The 18352-nt window shown below is 36.6% G+C and overlaps 1 protein-coding gene and 1 long non-coding RNA gene across 4 annotated transcripts in view; one reads left to right on the top strand and one right to left on the bottom strand.

Annotated features, from left to right (window-relative positions):
• Nucleotides 1-18352, bottom strand: part of Gdap2 (ganglioside induced differentiation associated protein 2) — a 101596-nt gene that overhangs the window by 18060 nt on the left and 65184 nt on the right. For all 3 annotated transcript variants that reach the window (XM_022071927.2, XM_022071929.2, XM_087354834.1), the window contains one exon: nucleotides 905-1058. In XM_022071927.2, coding sequence (XP_021927619.2) covers nucleotides 905-1058 — 154 coding nt within the window. The remainder of the gene's footprint in view (nucleotides 1-904; nucleotides 1059-18352) is intronic.
• LOC110833630 (uncharacterized) lies at nucleotides 10060-11292 on the top strand. The gene is made up of 2 exons (XR_002544262.2): nucleotides 10060-10235; nucleotides 10595-11292. It is a non-coding gene; the product is annotated as an uncharacterized LOC110833630 (long non-coding RNA).

An 18352-nucleotide genomic window follows, 5' to 3' on the forward strand; every position in this document is an offset into this window, starting at 1 on the left:
GTCTTTCACGCCAGTACTGTAAGAACCTCTAAAAAATCAGTGAAATTGTCAACTGCCACTCGATTGTTTCCACACCATCAAATCTTTTAAGATTTCTTCTATATTATCAGAGACACGGTATCAGTCCTGATATGTTTTAATCAGACCTTGAAAAAAAAATGAATAAATATCTTTGGAGTAATGACTGTATTTGACATTCCTGAAAACAAACGGTAAGGTCACTGATAAAGTGCAGCCACTAGGTACATCACGTATTGATATTCACTGCTGGTTAATATTAGAAACAAGACGCTAACTCTCATCTTTCATTAAATCATGCTACCATTAAATATCAAGTTACTCCCATATTGTATATCAGAAAAGGGAAATACTGTAATTAGAATATGTAATAGAATAATAGTCAGCAAAGTAACATGAGATTCCTGTAAAATTTTAATACAGAAGCATACAATGAACAGGCATGCATAGTATATTCCATCAACATCAGATCCCTTCCCCCCAAAAGTAACTAATAATATCAAGAAAATATATATTTCATTAACCACATCCATTGTCCAAAATTAAATTGCTGCCTCCATCATAAGGGTGGATGGAGGCAGCAAGGACCTCTGAAATGTCAATGAACTTCTACCTGACAACACGGCGCTACAAGCCAGAAGACAGCCATCTTCAGACTCACCTTCATGAAAACCTCAAATCCTACATAGGAAATAATGTCTTCTCCTTATGCACTTCATGCAAAGAATACATAACAAAATATCTTAACTCAAACATGTATTTACCAGCAATAAACATCCTCTCACTGACATGCCGTCATATCAACACATCAGCATGTGAATTACAAGTAAATGAGATGAAGCAGTTTAAAAAAAAACAGTGTGTGGTTAATAAACAGTACTGTTACCTTGTCAAGACTAATTTCCCTGAACGGAAACCACTTCCCAACAAACACTATCACAGGTCTTCCAAATCGATCATATCCACTCTGGTAGAGGCACCCAATGCCAGATACTTCTGACAAATCTTCAGTTTTGGCACGGCGAAGCAGACGTTCATATCTGCAACATACAAACCAGTACTTGTATTTACAATATTATTTTTATTTTAAACATCTTTAAAAAACAGGTGAAAATAACTAAATCACTCATTCATTACATGGTGAAAAGTTGGCAGTTACTCAACTGGGCAAAAAATTCCCTGGTTTTAATGAAACCCATGACTCATTATCATGTTCATAAATGCCCAGATGGGGCCCTATACTGACCCAGCTAAATCTATTCCTTTCACTCCATTTGAATAATATCCTTCCACCTAGACACTCGTTTTCCTGGCTAAAATTCTGTATGCATTTCTAATGTTCCTTCTGAATGTTACATGTCTCATAGTCCTTGATCTATTAACTCTAATGTTAGGTGACGAGTACAAATAATGAAACCTGTAATACATCCAACCGATCATAAACACAATGTTCTTCAGTGAACTTCCTCAGATATGAAACTGTTTGTACCCTTCACTAGAACATTTATAAACTTGCTCATTTGTAGAGAACGCTGCATTCAAAGCATCTGCAAGCACAAATTAATCATGTCGGTACACACCTGCTGGAAGGTATGTCGTTTGCTCTGCCATATTTCTTAACAAAGGCTCAATATATCAAAGAAAGGATCGTTACATAACACATCTCGTAAGATACTTTTAGTTAAATAATTTTTGAGCCAACAGCTTAGGCCTTAAACTCAGCATGTCATACATTTACAGCTTTACAGAATGGTATATCAAATCAGTTTAAACAAAATACCATGAAGGCCTACATACAGCAACACCCTTTATTGACCAATATGATCCAAATATATAACATTACGGTACGCTAAAATTTATGCCTATTTTTTGTTACATGCTTAAATCTGTATTGAAAGACCCAACACACATTATAAAGCAAACAACTAAACAATGTAATGATCCACTTTTATGAATCATTTCCACCAGCAGTGATTTTCAACGCACGAAAATTAAATAACTTTCACACCTCTGCAACATTTGTAAATTAACTGAATGATTCCCTTGTTTATCTTTCACACTGAGTTCATTAGGACTGTTAGCTACTATGTTTCTGCATGCATGCTAATATCAGTAACTCTGTCCCGAAATGTATTCCATTCCTTTCTGACATTCAATTCTTACTTACACATGAGTCTAAAATGAAATTTCAGAATAATATTCAACACAGCGAAATAGAAATAATTTCTATAAATATTTCATTAATTTTTTTATAAGAATGCAAAATATTTCATTCCATTTATGCAGCAATTAATAAGGTACATATTTTAACAGAAGAGTCCACAACATTATCTACGTGACTATTATATTATAAATGAATTGAATTGAATTGAATTGAATTGAATTGAATTAGCAGATGCCACAGTTCTCAAGTATATTTGTCCAAATTGCTCAATTAAGAAAATAGATAACAGAGAAAAATGTCATGAAAACAATACTTTTCTTTCAAGTTAACTTTCTTGCTCATTTACTCTAAAGAAAAGGGCAAATCAAGTATTTTGGCTGATTCATCTCGGTTCAGTCGTGCAAAGAAGTGAAGTGATCAGTCACTCAAGTCAATGAGTCACATCAAAATGGGTAATTAGCTATTCAGCAAACAAAGCCTAAGGAATAGTGGACTCACTTGGGACAAAAACCACAACTACACTGTGAAACCACAATAAAATAATCACAGTTAATTGCTCGACAATAAATCGTAGCTATTCTCAACATATTGTATCTTCTGTTACATAGTTTATTTTTCATTTAAAGGTACACACAATTATTATTTATTAACAGCCTTGGTTTTCCATGTAAACAGTATAAATATCACTTGCTGACCTAATAAATAAACCAACAAGCAACAAAAACTTTTTTCAAAATTTAATTTTAATCAGTTCACGAAACAGTATCATTCGAGTGAATGGGAAAAATCTTTTGGAAATTCAGTTACTCGAGTGATTTGATTATTAATGAATCAGTTTTTCTATGAGTAATTTGCAGCTGTTCAAGAAGTTAACACACTGTTACGGAACACAAAAGTTAATTCGCACCAACATACCACTCACTGGCCCTTATTCCGATCCAGTTCGTATGCATACAGCCTACTTTTCAAAAATATATTTTATCTGTACCCTCTCTTCTATACCAGAGTCTACCAAATGGTTTCTTGTTACATTAATTTTAAACCAAGGTCATAGAAGAATTGTTTTTAGGTCAATTATAATCAAACTACCTTATATGAGTACTATTTAATTTCCATATAAACTTCCAAAAGATAAAACAGTACATTATAATGTATCACAAGTTTAAATAAAGAAGAAAAAATACATATTGTCAGATACAAAGAAGAATTAACCTGTATCAAAATAATTACCCGATATCTGAATCCAGAAAAGAATCGACTTGACCTTCATTAGGCACTGAAAGTTCTGTCTGCTGGTGTTGCAAAACTGTGAACATGTTGCCTGACTGCTGTCTCACACTGTTCTACTGTTACAATCAAACTGTGCATCACCTATAACCACCTCTAACCACACAGCAGCTAGTAATCATGTGATCATTCTCCATGACATGACAGTGGCCTACTTTCATATTGGTTGTCATGCTTTCTTCTGCAGTAAAACCAGTTTTCAGTAATACAATCACTTGTCTTGTTAGGTAATAAAGCATGCTCTGTAAGGTGAGAACATCAAAATGGATCTAATGAAACCGTGTCCTATTGGAAAATTAGAAGAAAAGTGACACTTGCCACAATTTAAATGACCAGACCATCTTACGTAAAATATTTCTAGTGTACACTCACTACTTATTAATTTATTTAGAATAAAATTTGTTTGTGTAATTATGGCAAAAGTTTGCTTGTATATCTGTTCATTAACTTCTCTCATTTCACTCATCACTTCCTCCCACACCCTTTCTTAGCTTTCTCTCTCCCACCATTTTCACTTTTTTTTTGCAAGTATCAAAATTAATATCTGTCGACGCTGCTGCCACAATATTACTTTCTGGTACACGGTATTCCATCCTGAAGTTAGCATGTCAGCCGTGCATCAAAGGGCTAACTAAATCTTTACATACTGACAAGGGAACTGCATGTCCACAATTACGGGAATGTAGCCCGTATATACATTGTTAATTAAATTAAAAGTCACATCATACCTAAAATAAGTAGGAAATCTAAGTCAAATAATTAATTAAACTTAGGGCCTGAAATCTGATATATGAAGTAGAAATTCAAATAGTTGATTAACCGAATGAACACACGTGGTTTTCAAAGGAAAACAAGCGTGGGGCACAGAGACTAGAAGGGGAAAGTCTATAATTTTGTAATTTGTGCTTCACAATTCCATATATTAGACAAGACTGACTCTCACATCACATTAAATTGACATTCAACCAAACTTGTGTGTGTGTGTGTCTGTGCGCGTGTCTCCTTGTTTCAGATGATCGAATACAGCTTTTATTTTTACGAGATGATAAAGTTGCGTCATATTGTGATATAATAAATATATATTGTTTAAATCTTGTCAGTCTAATCACAATAAAATTCCTATTAAATATTAAAATATTACTATAATTAACATTTAAATATTTAAAATATATTAAAATGTTAATTATAGTAATATTTAAAATATATTAAAATGTTAATTATAGTAATATTTTAATATTTAATAGGAATTTTATTGTGATTAGACTGACAAGATTTAAACAAATATTTAAACAAATTTTATTTTTACATTATGCAAACTGCAAAATATACTGCATTATTATTCCAAATTATCACTCAAATGAGAGCTGTCTCTAAAGGTTTGTGAAGAGAATAAATACTCAGAAGATAACAGGTGTACAAATTCTTGTGGTTGTATTATAATGAGTGTTAGCAACCTTGAATTCAGTACAATAATTGAGATCTTATCTAATGTGTATGATACAATCTCTGTTAAACAGTATCAATTTCAGATTACATCTTAGATAATTACAATAATACTCTTATTAAAGATTTTTCTATCAGATAACATATCTACACATTAATGTAAGAGAAACATTAAAGACAGAAAATTAATAATTTATATAAGTGAGCAGGGAAAAAATTCTTAACACTTTAAATAATAATTAAGAAATCAGTCTGTACCTCAAGGAGAACTTTAAAATGACAAAAATCAACTGTTTTATGCTCTTTAAGAAAATAACACTGTTTGCACTGAGGATCATACAAAACCCATAAATACAAACTGCAGTGTTATTCATTGTTAAATCAGATGGTGCATAATTGGCTTTAAATGTTATTTATAAATTAAAACTGTGGCTTTTTATTTTTAACAGAAAAACACTGAGCCTTCAAGAAATGAAAAATGTAATAAAATGTACTTAAATAGCACACAACAAGGATCTTTACCCCTTAAAGACCTGCAAGTTACTCAGTACTTAAATCAAGATTTTGAGAAGATGGAAATGTAGCTCAAATGGGGGAGATGAGAAATTTTCTACAATTCTGGAAAGTGCCTACTTAAAATCTGAAAAGTAGATGGGGAGAATAACATTAAGATGAATATTACATAAATCATCATTTCTGTACACAATTTCCACTTCTGCATATTCTGACTATGTTGCCCAATACAACTAAATGAGTAACTGAGTAAATACATGCATGAAGCAGAGTCCTTCCAGAAAAACTGAAAGTATGCCCTGCTAGTCAAAACATTCCCTGCCTTTTATAAAACCAAATGCTTCAACAGCCCACAGAAACCCGAGAACAATTAAAAGATTATGCGATATCTGAAAATTGGCCCATCAGGCATAACACTGAATAGGATAAAGCCGATTACAGTTACGAGATAATTATTTTGGGTAATATGAACTACTGAGAGTTCGCCCCCTCAAATTCAACCCTGTTTCAAAACACAATTTTTTTAACCTATGAACTAAACTGAACATAAATTGACTCAATCCCTTTCAAAAATGTATTTTAACATTATGAAACACATTATTCATCAAACTCACTATGAATGTGTGTGATACTTAGTATATAGCTACACATTTAATAAACAGCAGAACTTTTCCCAGTATTATACCTTTCATCCAAAGACAACACCATTGTGCACTTCTATAAAAAATCAGATAAAAATTTGTGGTTAGTCGTTGTCTTCAAGAAATGACGTCATCAACAATGTCAACAGAACACAACAATGCCGAGTAAACAAATAACGCTTCACTACCAAGCCAGTCGCATTATCACTGCTCCAGAAGCAGCACGTCGCATCTACTATAAAAATTTGTGATTCCTCGTTGTCATCAAAAAATGACGTCATCAACAATGTCAACATATATTTGTTTACACGGCATTGTTGTGTTCCAAAACAACGCCGTGTAAACAAATAACGCTTCACAACAAAGAAATCAAAAAATATCAAGCCAGTTGCAATATCACTGCTCCAGAACCAGCAGACCGCATTCTTGAATATTGACTGACAGTTGGCCTAAAACATCAGAAAAGTGAAAGAAGACGTTATCAAGTATTTGAAGTACCAACTCCAACAAGGTAAACTGATACTCATTCGATATATTACGATTACGAAAACTATTATGAAAACTGACTTTATGATCGATTTTAAGACGAAGATTTGCAGGGGTGGGGCTGGACGTAAAAAGTTGACTAACCAAGAACAGTTGGCCTCTGAACAGCGACGTAAAGAACTACAACATCAGACCTATTTAACAAGTAAAGAAAAGCGAAGGGAGACTTACATCGATAAACGTAGAAAACGTATTAAACAAGAACGGAAGAGAAAAAGAGAAAAAAAAAGAAAAAGATAAAAACAGACGAAGATTAGCAAAGGTGTTGCTGGACATAGAAAGTTGACTGATCAAGAACAGTTGGCCTCTGAAAAGCTACGTAAAGAACTAATCCATCAGATTACAGGAAGCTCTCCGAAAGGATTAGCCATCGTTGTCGCAAAAAAATGACGTCATCAACAATATCACCTTATATTTATTTATACACGGGGGTTAGTTTAGTGTCTTACTCAAGATTTTAAAACGCAACCAACCCCCTTCGGTGTTTTGGTCAAGTGTTTAAACCCCCCATTCGGGGGGGGGGTTAGTTTAGTTTCTTACTCAGGGGTTAAAACACTTGAATAAGACACTAAACTAACTCCCCTTTGGGACTAACCAAGGTTGGTTGCGTTTTACAAACTTGACCAACTCCCCTAGGAGCTCCGAAAGGAGCGCCCTGCTCTAGTTATTAAAAATTGACTGACAGTTGGCCTAAAACATCAGAAAAGTGAAAGAAGAAGTTATCAAGTATTTGAAGTACCAAATCCAACAACAAGGTAAAGTGATACTAATAATACTACTCATATATACTCGATATATTACGATTACGAAAACTATTATGATCGATTTTAAGACGAAGATTTGCAAGGGTGTTGCTGGACATAGAAAGTTGACTGATCAAGAACAGTTGGCCTCTGAACAGCGACGTAAAGAACTAAAACATCAGACCTATTTAACAAATAAAGAAAAGCGAAGGAAGACTTACATCGATAAACGAGACCATATTAACGACACATGTAGAAAAACAGACGAAGATTTGCAAGGGTGGGGTTGGACGTAGAAAGTTGACTGACCATAACAGTTGGCCTCTGAACAGCGACGTAAAGAAGTAAAATAACAGATAGACAGAGAGGGGTTAGTTTAGTGTGTTACTTAAGATTTTAAAACACAACCAAACCCCCCGAAGTCAAGTGTTTTAACCCTCCATTCGGGGGGGGGGGGGTTAGTTTAGTTTATGTAAGACTTGAGGTTCTCACAGCGGTGAATATGAAGATTTCTGTCTTCTGGGTTATTGCGCTGTGTAGTCTGGTCGATGTTAACCAACGTTTCAGAGGTCATACTGCCTCCGTCATCAGGGCGATGAATGAATTCATTTATGTCCAAATAAAAGACAACAAGAAACCATGTAAAATATAAAGACACTTGTACATAAAAAGTAATAAATTACAGCGTGGGGAAAAATTATGGTCCTCTCACGCCAGTAACCCACGAAAAAGATATCCTTTAAATATAAAGACATCTGCTTAAAACAGACTTGTATTCCTAATGCTAACGCCAGTGTTGAGATATTTTTTCTTTAAAAAATATACAGTGAAAAACAAAATATGCAATGTGAGAGAGTAATTCCAGAAGCAGACCGAACTACTATCATACAACACAAATTACTTACACTATGATCATAAAATTATGTAAACAAAGAGTTTTAAGATAAGCCTCAACATACTGCTCAAGCTTTCTACTTCCTGTAAGACAGTCATTAATGTGTACGTGTACAAAATAAAACCACATCCTCATCTTTTCTTACTGCGTACTCCTTTCAGAATCTCCTTTGTCTTTCAAAATATCAACTTTAAATTTCTCTCATAATTCACTGTTTTTATCTAAACAAATATATCATTTTTTATGTCTTAAAAATTCCCTTTTCTGCTGCTTCTAGTCTTCTTCAGTCATTGTCATCCATTATGTTCACGTTCGACCATATTTTACCACTAGTTTAACCAATATTTTGAATAATTTCAAACATTTACTTCCTGGCACTGTCTTACCACAGTGTCCATAAATTACTCCACTCACACGCATAATGATTAAATTTTATTTTCCAAATTTCTATCAAACCTAAGTTTATTAGATTTCCTACCCAACCAACTAGATGGCTTAGGGAACCCGAAGGTTCATCACCGAATTAACCAAAGCCCTCCACCGGACCCTGTCCTGGGCCAACAAAATCCAGTCTCCTTCAACTCCTACCTCCCATAGATCCCGCCTGAGATTATCCTCCCATCTACGTCTAGGTCTCCCCAGAGGTCTCTTCCCCTCAGGCTTCCCAACCAGTACCCGGTGCACACCTCTTGTCCCATCCATGCGCGCTACATGTCCCGCCCATCTCACTCTTCTCGACTTAGTCACCCTCACAATATTGGGGGAGGAGTACAGATTTTTAAGCTCGTCATTGTGCAGTTTTCTCCAGACCCCATCGTCTTCACTCCTAGGCCCAAATATCCTCCTCAACACCCTGTTCTCAAACACCTGCAATCTGTGTTCCTCCCTCAGATTTCCTAAATAATTAAATGCATTTACTCATTCAACTGGTGGTTTATTTTGAATTCTTGCATCTTACTAATTCTTTGCCTGCAAAAGTAATAATAATTCATACCAAATTCTAGTTGGCTTAAAGTTGACTGAAGCTAACAAGACCAAGAAATATTTACACATCATACTGCATAAACCCAGATAAATATCCCCCCCTCCATACCGACATAAACAATGAAAACAAATTCACAGGCAAATACAGAAATAACAATGCTTTCAATTGGTCAGCCTCTGGGGATGGAAAGTGCCTCAATCCAGTTCCTAAGGTGAGCTATCTGGACTGGTTTTCCATAATTTCCTCAATTTACCAATATGATTCTACTTTATAGATCATAATGTGTATGTTCACTGAATGAAATACTCAAAGATTATATGCAACTACAATACAGACGCTCACAACAGCATCTGGACATTGGCATTTGATACAACACGAAATTAAGACAGTACAAAGAAATCAGAAATACTGGATATCTTCATAAAGATAAAGCAATACTGAATGAAGTGCTTCAAACATATTGAAAAAAACCGTACATTTCCTCGTAAACTGATAAAGTATATACCCAAGGTCATCCTAGCATGACGCAAAATGAAACATGATTTGGAGTGGGTATAAGCCAACCAAAGAAGATGATTGCTGTGAAGATGTTCACTATTCCACAGATCCTGTTCAGAATGTCTATACAGGATGTTCGAAAAATAACTCCGCAATTTTAGTTACACAATATTTGTTCGCTGCTTACTCACATAGCTGGTACGTTTCGAAAATTTAGCGCAAAATCTCTCCCAGTTTTAGTGATATGAATTCTACAGAGATGGCAGCACTGCACCGCGACAAGTTGGTACTCCATGTAAGTGGGAATCATTCAGTCATGGCGTCGCGGTAGGAATAGGTGAAGTGTGTGTTGTGGTACGCGGGATCAAAGTCTGTGGTAACTGCTCAGAGAAATTTTATGCGGTTGTATCCAAAAGATGCTCCAACTGATAAGTCTATACATAAATGGTACCAACACTTCCAAAAAAAAAATCCAGCATTGTCGTGAAAGGACATTCACCAGGTAGGCGAAGCACACCACAAGACGACACAGCGCATTCCGGTTCGGCACGTTAGTCATCAAATTCCAAAGAGTACGACGCATGATGTTGTGCATATGAGATTGAGAAATTACGTGCGTACAAACTGCTACTTGTGCAACACACTCAGCCTCGCGATAAGCACCAAAGGGTATACTTTGTGACGTTCATACTAGAATCTCACTGCTGATGATAGTTTATCTCCAGAAAATTCTTTTCTCCGACGAGGCCACATTCCAAACACGTCGTGTTGCAAACTGCCACAGTTTCAGGACTCGGTGCAGTGAGAATCCACATGCCCTAACGGGACATGTTAATGCTACAGAACTTTGTGTTCTCACAGATAACTGAACTTGACGGGCTCACTTTCTAACAAGATGGTGCACCACCCCACTTTGGTACCACTGTACGCACTGCTCTGGACGAGCAATTTCCTGGTCGATGGATCAGCAGAGCAGAGCCGATTTATTGGGCCCCCACGGAGTTCTTCTGGGGGTACATCAAAGCGAGAGGCTGGAGTCTCCTCCCGATTTGCGCCATAGGATTATATCAGCTATCGCTGAGGTGACTGTGTATGTGTTATCTCGGGTGTGGGGTTAAGTGAAATTTCGTTTCGACCTCTGTAGGGCCGTCAGTTGTGCTCACATTGAATTGCACTAAATGACACTAAAACGTGACGAGATTCCCTACTAATTTTTGTATAAATATTTATAACAAACTCCGGAGTTCTCTCTTGGACACCCTGTACTTAGCAGATATGAAAACTCTAAGCAGACGGCTTTCCACTCTACTATGTTACTGATATGTGGTTAATGTTGTTGGCATGTGGGCTACTTGGTTATTATATTACACTGTGTCTACTTTTGAGATTCTGTAGTGTTCAATCGCATGACATAATGGCTATGGATGATGACTTGGGAGGAAACAGTCATGGCTTACTTTAAGCTGCTATCTTGGCACTAATTTATTCAATGACATTTTACCCAACTACCAATTGGAAGTTAATGCAGAACTGTGATAAATATAAATTTATTTATAAGAGACATACTACTTGTCTATTATCAAGCATGTTTTGTGTTGCCTGTTGACTTAAATAGTATTTCTGGAGCCCTCCCGAAAGGTCTGAATAAAACAAACAAAACATTCAGACAAGATAGTTACTATCTAGGACCTGAACCCTGGACATTCCAGTTGAAGTGGGAATGATAACCACTGCATTGCAACTTTAGGTCCTTGTATTTGCCTTGAATAACTGAGTAAAATCTTTAAAAACATGTCACTTTATGTTTTCCAAGGTTTAAATGAACTGTTTTATAATTACTTTGAAGTAGAAGAGACTGACATGAATTTAGTTAAAACAGTCCACAAATTTTATAAAGCTGATGACATCACGTGGTTTTAAAATCATTCAAGATGGATGCCTTCTGAGTTATTGATTCTTGTAAATACAGGAACATAACTATTTTCTATAGGTTTTGTTCCACATTCTTCGAAAACGGTGCTTTGTTTTTAAAATCTATTATCCAAGCATTACATTTAAAATTGTATGTCTTAGTTGTGGTAGTTTTTCAAACGGTCGCTTAAGATGAAATAATGCCCTTGGAACCTTAAGCAGAAGTGCTCAAATTATTGAATACAACCTTCAGAACTGATGACAGTCTTTCCGAATGAAATGCACTGACCATAACCACCATAAATAATACACTAGTGTGGCGTACATAGAGGCCCTATTTCCATACATTCCGCCCACAAACATGCGAACATGTGCCCTGTTCTATCCCTTCCCAGAATATCCCCTTCTCTTTCTTTATATGCTGCCAGGACAGAAGCCTGTAAAAAAAGTACGTAAATCGATGGTGGAGCCAACCACTAGAACCTACAAGATCATATTCTTTACTCCTGTGATTCTGACAATCTTCCTTGTATCTCCACTAGCCAATGGGTGAGTAGATGAATAGAAGGGTTCAAAATTTGTAGGAAAACTTACGGCGACAAAACTTTTACACTGATATTTCACAGGAAAATGAGCGACAAGGCAAAACTTTAAACGGCACCTAAATCCTTGAAAACTGCAGCAGTTATTAGGTCTACATAATTATTATGGAGTTTCAAATAAGGATGACTTATATGATTTGTAGCTTTCACAGCGACGTAACTCAATAAAATCTTCTCGGGTGATCAGCTGTGTCAAATGGTTACGCAATCAAACCGACATTTCATGGACCGTCTCTGCCCCCATCATCAGGGTTCTGATGTCAGAACCCTGATGACGGGGACAGAGATGATCCCTGAAACGTCAGTTTGATTGTTTAACCATTTGACGCAGCTGGTCACTCGAGAAGATTTTATTAAGGATGACTTAGTGTATGTAATAGTTCTGGATAGAACTCATAAAGTCTACCTTCCTTCCTAGTAAAGCTGTCCCGCTACATGCCTATGCAGGCGATTGGGGGTAGTGGAGGTATAGCTCCTACTCTTTCTTGATCTCGGCACTAGATGGGGGTGAGTGGTCAGCATCACGCCCCGGCTGCACTTTAGCCCTGGGAAAGGACCACCGGTACCCACTGGATAGGAGGCTGGGTAGGCCACAGAGCTGGTCTGGACGCAGAATCTACAGGAAAATTCTCTGCCCCCGTCAGGGATTGAACCCCAGTCGTCCAGCCCATAGCTAGTCCCTATACTGACTGAACTATCCCAGCTCCCTAATTTCCTTCCTACCACCAAATATGTTGCTGGGTAATATATGTGTCTAGTATAGAAAAAACAAATTCAATGGAGCACATGAGTTCAATGTTGTAAGATCATGTGTACATGATCATACAAGTAGATTCCTTTTTATGGAACCCAAAGATTCATCACTGTTCATAAGAACCCTCCACTAGACCCCATCCTATGTTTTTACTTGTTAAATTAAGCGTAAAAAGGTAAACTTAAGGCCTGTTGTGACAAGTTTCATCAGCAGTTTGGCAACAGTGTGTAGACTATTAAATAATGTAAATTTTCTTATCTTATTGAAGCTCTGTGCACATAGAGTTGAGACTGTTAAACATTAGTAGATGTGTTATATCTTATTTTATGAAATGGAAGTCATAGACGCAAGTATTCTTCAATTTCAATCCAATTTTGAACAGCACATAACCTACAGTTCCATAAAATGTAACTTCAAGATTACATGGAAAGAATACCAATTTAAATTGTTAGACTATAAATGTTTAACAAGAATTACATAGAAAGTACATCTAAATCTTCTCCAGTAGAAAAGTGAAAATACTATTATATTTAGATGAGCCGACTCTACCCACCGTGGATCTTATGATGATCTTACTATGCAGTGAAAAATTAATACGCTCACTATTACACAGCGTGAACAACCCTGTTCAACATGTTAACACACCATCTTCTATATCAATCACTCAGAAACACGAATTTCAACAAAAGTGTAACTCCAAGTGATATCCAGCGGAAGAGAATCAGTACAAGCTTAGGAAAAGTGAAAAAGATTATCCACCAAAATCGAAATGAAAGAAGAACGTCTACTTATTTATTTTATTTGTAGTGTTCTGTCTGACGACAGGTCCATATATTATGAACAGGATCCTTCCAACCTCTTCAGGTTGTCAGGGACCTGCTCATAAATAAATACATTCTTGGCAGAGATGATCAGAAGTGGTTTGCCATTGCCTTCTTCTGTGTGTGTGTGATTGGAGTAATTGTTGGGATGCCACGGAGAAACCGGGGAAGCCCCCGGAGGAAAACTCCGTGATGCCTAGACCACGGCCTTGCCCAACAAAAACGCTAGGATTTTAGACTACCGAATGCACTATAGTAAGTTTCATGTTTTGTGCTGCACCAAATGTTACCATAAGGAGGTTCCAGATCTAATTTTCAGCTTGGAGACTGGCTATCCTGCCTGAGGTATTGTGTGGTCTCCAGTCAAACACTAAGTTAATACCTTTAAATAGGCCACAACCATTTCACAATTCACAACCATCCTCCTGAAGATAGCTGTCTTCTAGGTTGTTGCGCCATGCAGTCTGGTAGAAGTTTACTGACATTTCAGAGGTCCTTGCTGCCTCCATCATCTGGGTGATGGGCCTTGATGATGGAAGCAGCAAGGACGTCTAAAATGTCGGTGAACTTCTACTAGACTGCATGGCGCAATAACCCAGAACACAGACCCACTCACTCCTAACTATCCTCCTATTTAATGTTCATACTTTTCAGAAAATACTATCAAACTAAGAAACAAACATCTATGCTTAATGGTAATATTTGAAATGTTTACTTCAATAATCTAAATCCAAGAAATATTTTGGTATTCTGGCAAAAAAACTGCCCCAATAGTAATTTTGACCTGTATATAAATACATTACACTCCTTAAGATAAAATAAATTCTTTTGATCACAGATTAACTGTATAAGGAAATGACAAATTCTGCAATAAATTGTAAAATACCATTTTGTAAACATGTCTGGATTCATATCGTCTAAAATACAGCACTCAATGTCTCATATTTTCCAGGAAAAATAGGAGCAAACACTTGTGTGAGACAGAATTTCAAGTTAGCAAGTCACAGTACAAACAACTGATAAGAAATGTTAGCATAGCTGACCCCGGTAACATTCTTATTTCATGAAAAAAGATTCATTCCTAGCATAATCTGATATAATGATAAAAACTGACTAAATATCATAACTTGCTTGGTTTTCCATGAATTTATCACTATGTGTAAGCGAGTACCTGGTGAAATACTTAAATCACATCACTTCAAATAATATGAAGTATTTCTGCAAACAGCCTCCGATGACTGTATCCCTTTAAGTACTCCTCCAATCAAACTCGTTAATGAATGATTACGTAACTGTGCAAGGTGCTCAAGACAGCGAAGTCTTCAATCCTAAAGGTGGGAACAGTGCGTTTCTTACATTCGTATCTACAAACACGTCCACACAGCATCAGAGCCCAGGAGAACAACATCAACAAATTATGAAACTGATTTGTTGCAATTTGTTTATGTGCATGTTTCTTCTTTTACAGGCTTCCAATGCCTCAAACATTGTCAAATATAACCTAAACAATTCATTCCATGATCACATTTGTAATTTTAACCGTTAACATCATCAGATTGGTCGAGGGGGGAGAGGTCAGACTAAGACAGGTACCCTGGTCCTCCAGGTTGGGGGTTGGTCGCAAGGCTAACAACCTTGCACCGTAAAATGGAATATGTTTCAAAACCTCAATCAAAGCCTCGGACAGACGGACCTAACAGAAGACCGAATGGAAGAGGAGATTTGAGGAGGCCATGGACCGGAGAGCCATAGAAGAAGAAGAAGAACATCATCAACTTCATAGAAAATATAGCACACAACACTGATTGGCCCTAGTGTCCGACCAAGTTCAAAGTATTCTGATCAGGTGAAAAACACCAAGTGCTCATGAAGTATCCTGAAGAACTGAGATTCTTATTCCTGTTCTCCAAACACAGAAAAAATAACTGTTCTGTGTCATTTAAACATCTTTTCAGTTAATGTTGGTTTATGTTTCCATCACTACTGAGAATGGCTGTCTCTAAATTGTTGAGCCATGTTTAAGGCTGAAAAGGTGATGTGGATAACAAAAAGTAAGTAAAGTTTGTCCCACTACACGCCATGTAGGCGTTTGGGGGGAGTGGAGGTATAGCTCCTCTCTTCCTTGACCTCGGCACTAGATGGGGGTGAGTGGTCAGCATCACGCCCCGGCCGGCTTTACCCCCGGGAAAGGACCCCGGTACCCATTGTAGAGGAGGCTGGGTGGGCCCCAGAGCCGGTCTGGACGCAGAGGCTAGAGGAAAAATCCTATGCCCCCGTCGGGGATCGAACCCCGGTCGTCCAGCCCGTAGCCAGTCACTATACTGACTGAGCTATCCCGGCTCATGATGTGGATAACAACTGTTTGGAATTCATTTTCTTAGTTGACGAACCAATGATAAAACCCATTACAAACATGAATCTTGCAACAAATATTAAAGCAGCATCATATTTAATTCTGCGGAAACATTTTAACACATCTAGAGGATTTTGGAATCAATAATAAATTTTATGAATCAAAGGCATAATCCATTAAAAAATATACAATTACAATGGCCGCGCAGTCCGAGACGTTGGCCTTGTGCCGCTTGGTCACTAGGACTGTGGGTTCGAATCCCACTCAAGCCATGGATGTTTGTCCGCGTTTTTGTGTGTTGTACTGTCCTGTGTACAGGCAGAGGCCCTGCAATGGGCCGATCTCTCGTCCAAGGAGTCCTACCGAATGTCTACAGATCAGAGCCAACGAAAAGTTGGGACCCGCAGTGCTCAGGCACTTGAAGAACGGGTCGTTCCCAGTATCCAGTATATTTCACAATAATATTTGATAAAATTTAGAAATTCTTGCTCTTCAGATCCTTCTTAATATGATAAATTAAAACAACCGTTTTCCCAGCAAACATTGAATTGCCTACGAACAAAAGCTTGAATGTTGGATGGCAATTATTTTCCAATAAGTGAGCTTAATAAGAGGTTATAAGACTTTTAATAATTTATAGGTACCCTACATATTATAAATGATTCCAACATCATAGGAAATCAATGTTTTGCAGTTAAATAACAATTCAACAAAACAGGCTGGGTGCAAAGTGTATTCCAAACCTGGAATTCATCCCACTGCAAAAGCATTTCTATGAATACAAGACTGTCTTATTAGTAACTAAAAATCATTTTCACCAGGGATGACGCATAAACATTACACTCTGGGTACTAAAATTCTAGATGTGATTTACAGTCTAAGACATGAGCATTCACAACATGAATACATATCAAGCCATCTTTCAAGTAGACATTGTAATTAATTCCAAAATGCAATTCACATCCTGATAGTGACATCTGTTGTAAGGAATACTTCATTAAATGTACAGCACTGCCATCTATCAGGAGCTACACGTACTTGTTGTAGTTTCAGAGCATGGTTCTATTTGTGCAATATTAGCTGAGTGGCATTTGTTGCTGTAACTACTTAAGGGAATACACAGTGCTGTCATCTATCAATATCTACATGTACTTGTTCAAGTTTCAGAGCATGGTTATATTTGTGTAATATCTGAGCATTATCTGTTATAAATAAATAACTAACTAGATGGCTTAGAAAACCTGAAGGTTCATGACCAAATTAACCAAAGCTCTCAACTGGTCCGTGTCCTGGGCCAGCAAAATCCAATCGCCTCATCTTGTAAATACTAATCTAAAATATTTGTAGTTTAAATGCGTCATGTTTGTGTTTAATTCAGTAATATATTTATTTATTTCCGTCTATACACAAACTTAGTTGTTAAAATTGGTGTTATTAAAGCTAAAACTTTAAAATTTTAAAATTTGGCGCTTTTCATCGCTATTACGATGTTACAATTTTAGCGCTCATTATTTTATTTCACTCTAGATAGTCTTCACCCGACCACAGACGCAAACACACCACAAATCACAACTCTGACTACAGAACGACTGATCTAAAACATACAAAACACGACGAAGAACAAAAAGAAACAACCTACAAAAAATGAAAACTACAAAACAAACAAATCAATGATAGTTGCATTAATAAATATACATTAGTTTTAAAGACGAAAATAGCCTGAAGATGATGCGGTTGCATTGAAACATGTTGTGAAATAAAATAATGAGCGCTAAAATTGTAACATCGTAATAGCGATGAAAAGCGCCAAATTTTAAAGTTTTAGCTTTAATAACACCAATTTTAACAACTAAGTTTGTGTATAGACGGAAATAAATAAATATATTACTAATCTAAAATAATACCACTCCGACAGGGCTGCCTCAGCAAATTAAAGCTCCAGCAGGTATCATACCACGCACTATTCACAAAACTAAAGCAATATAACATCCTTCAAAAATCTATGCCTTTACTCTATAATATCAGATGACTAATGTGTCTGTGTGTGACCAACATCAATATTTTCTTTTGTTACTTTGGCAATGCAGGTACAATATACAGTGAAGCAACTCATGGCTTGTCATTTTGTAACAATTTCATAACAAAAGTTCCATACAAAATTGTTATTCTTTTCTGTCT

This window comes from Zootermopsis nevadensis, unplaced genomic scaffold (assembly GCF_977971745.1).
Source record: "Zootermopsis nevadensis isolate Lab colony 2312 unplaced genomic scaffold, Znev_1.0 Znev_ptg000024l, whole genome shotgun sequence".
In the NCBI taxonomy this organism is placed as follows: Eukaryota; Metazoa; Arthropoda; class Insecta; order Blattodea; family Termopsidae; genus Zootermopsis; species Zootermopsis nevadensis.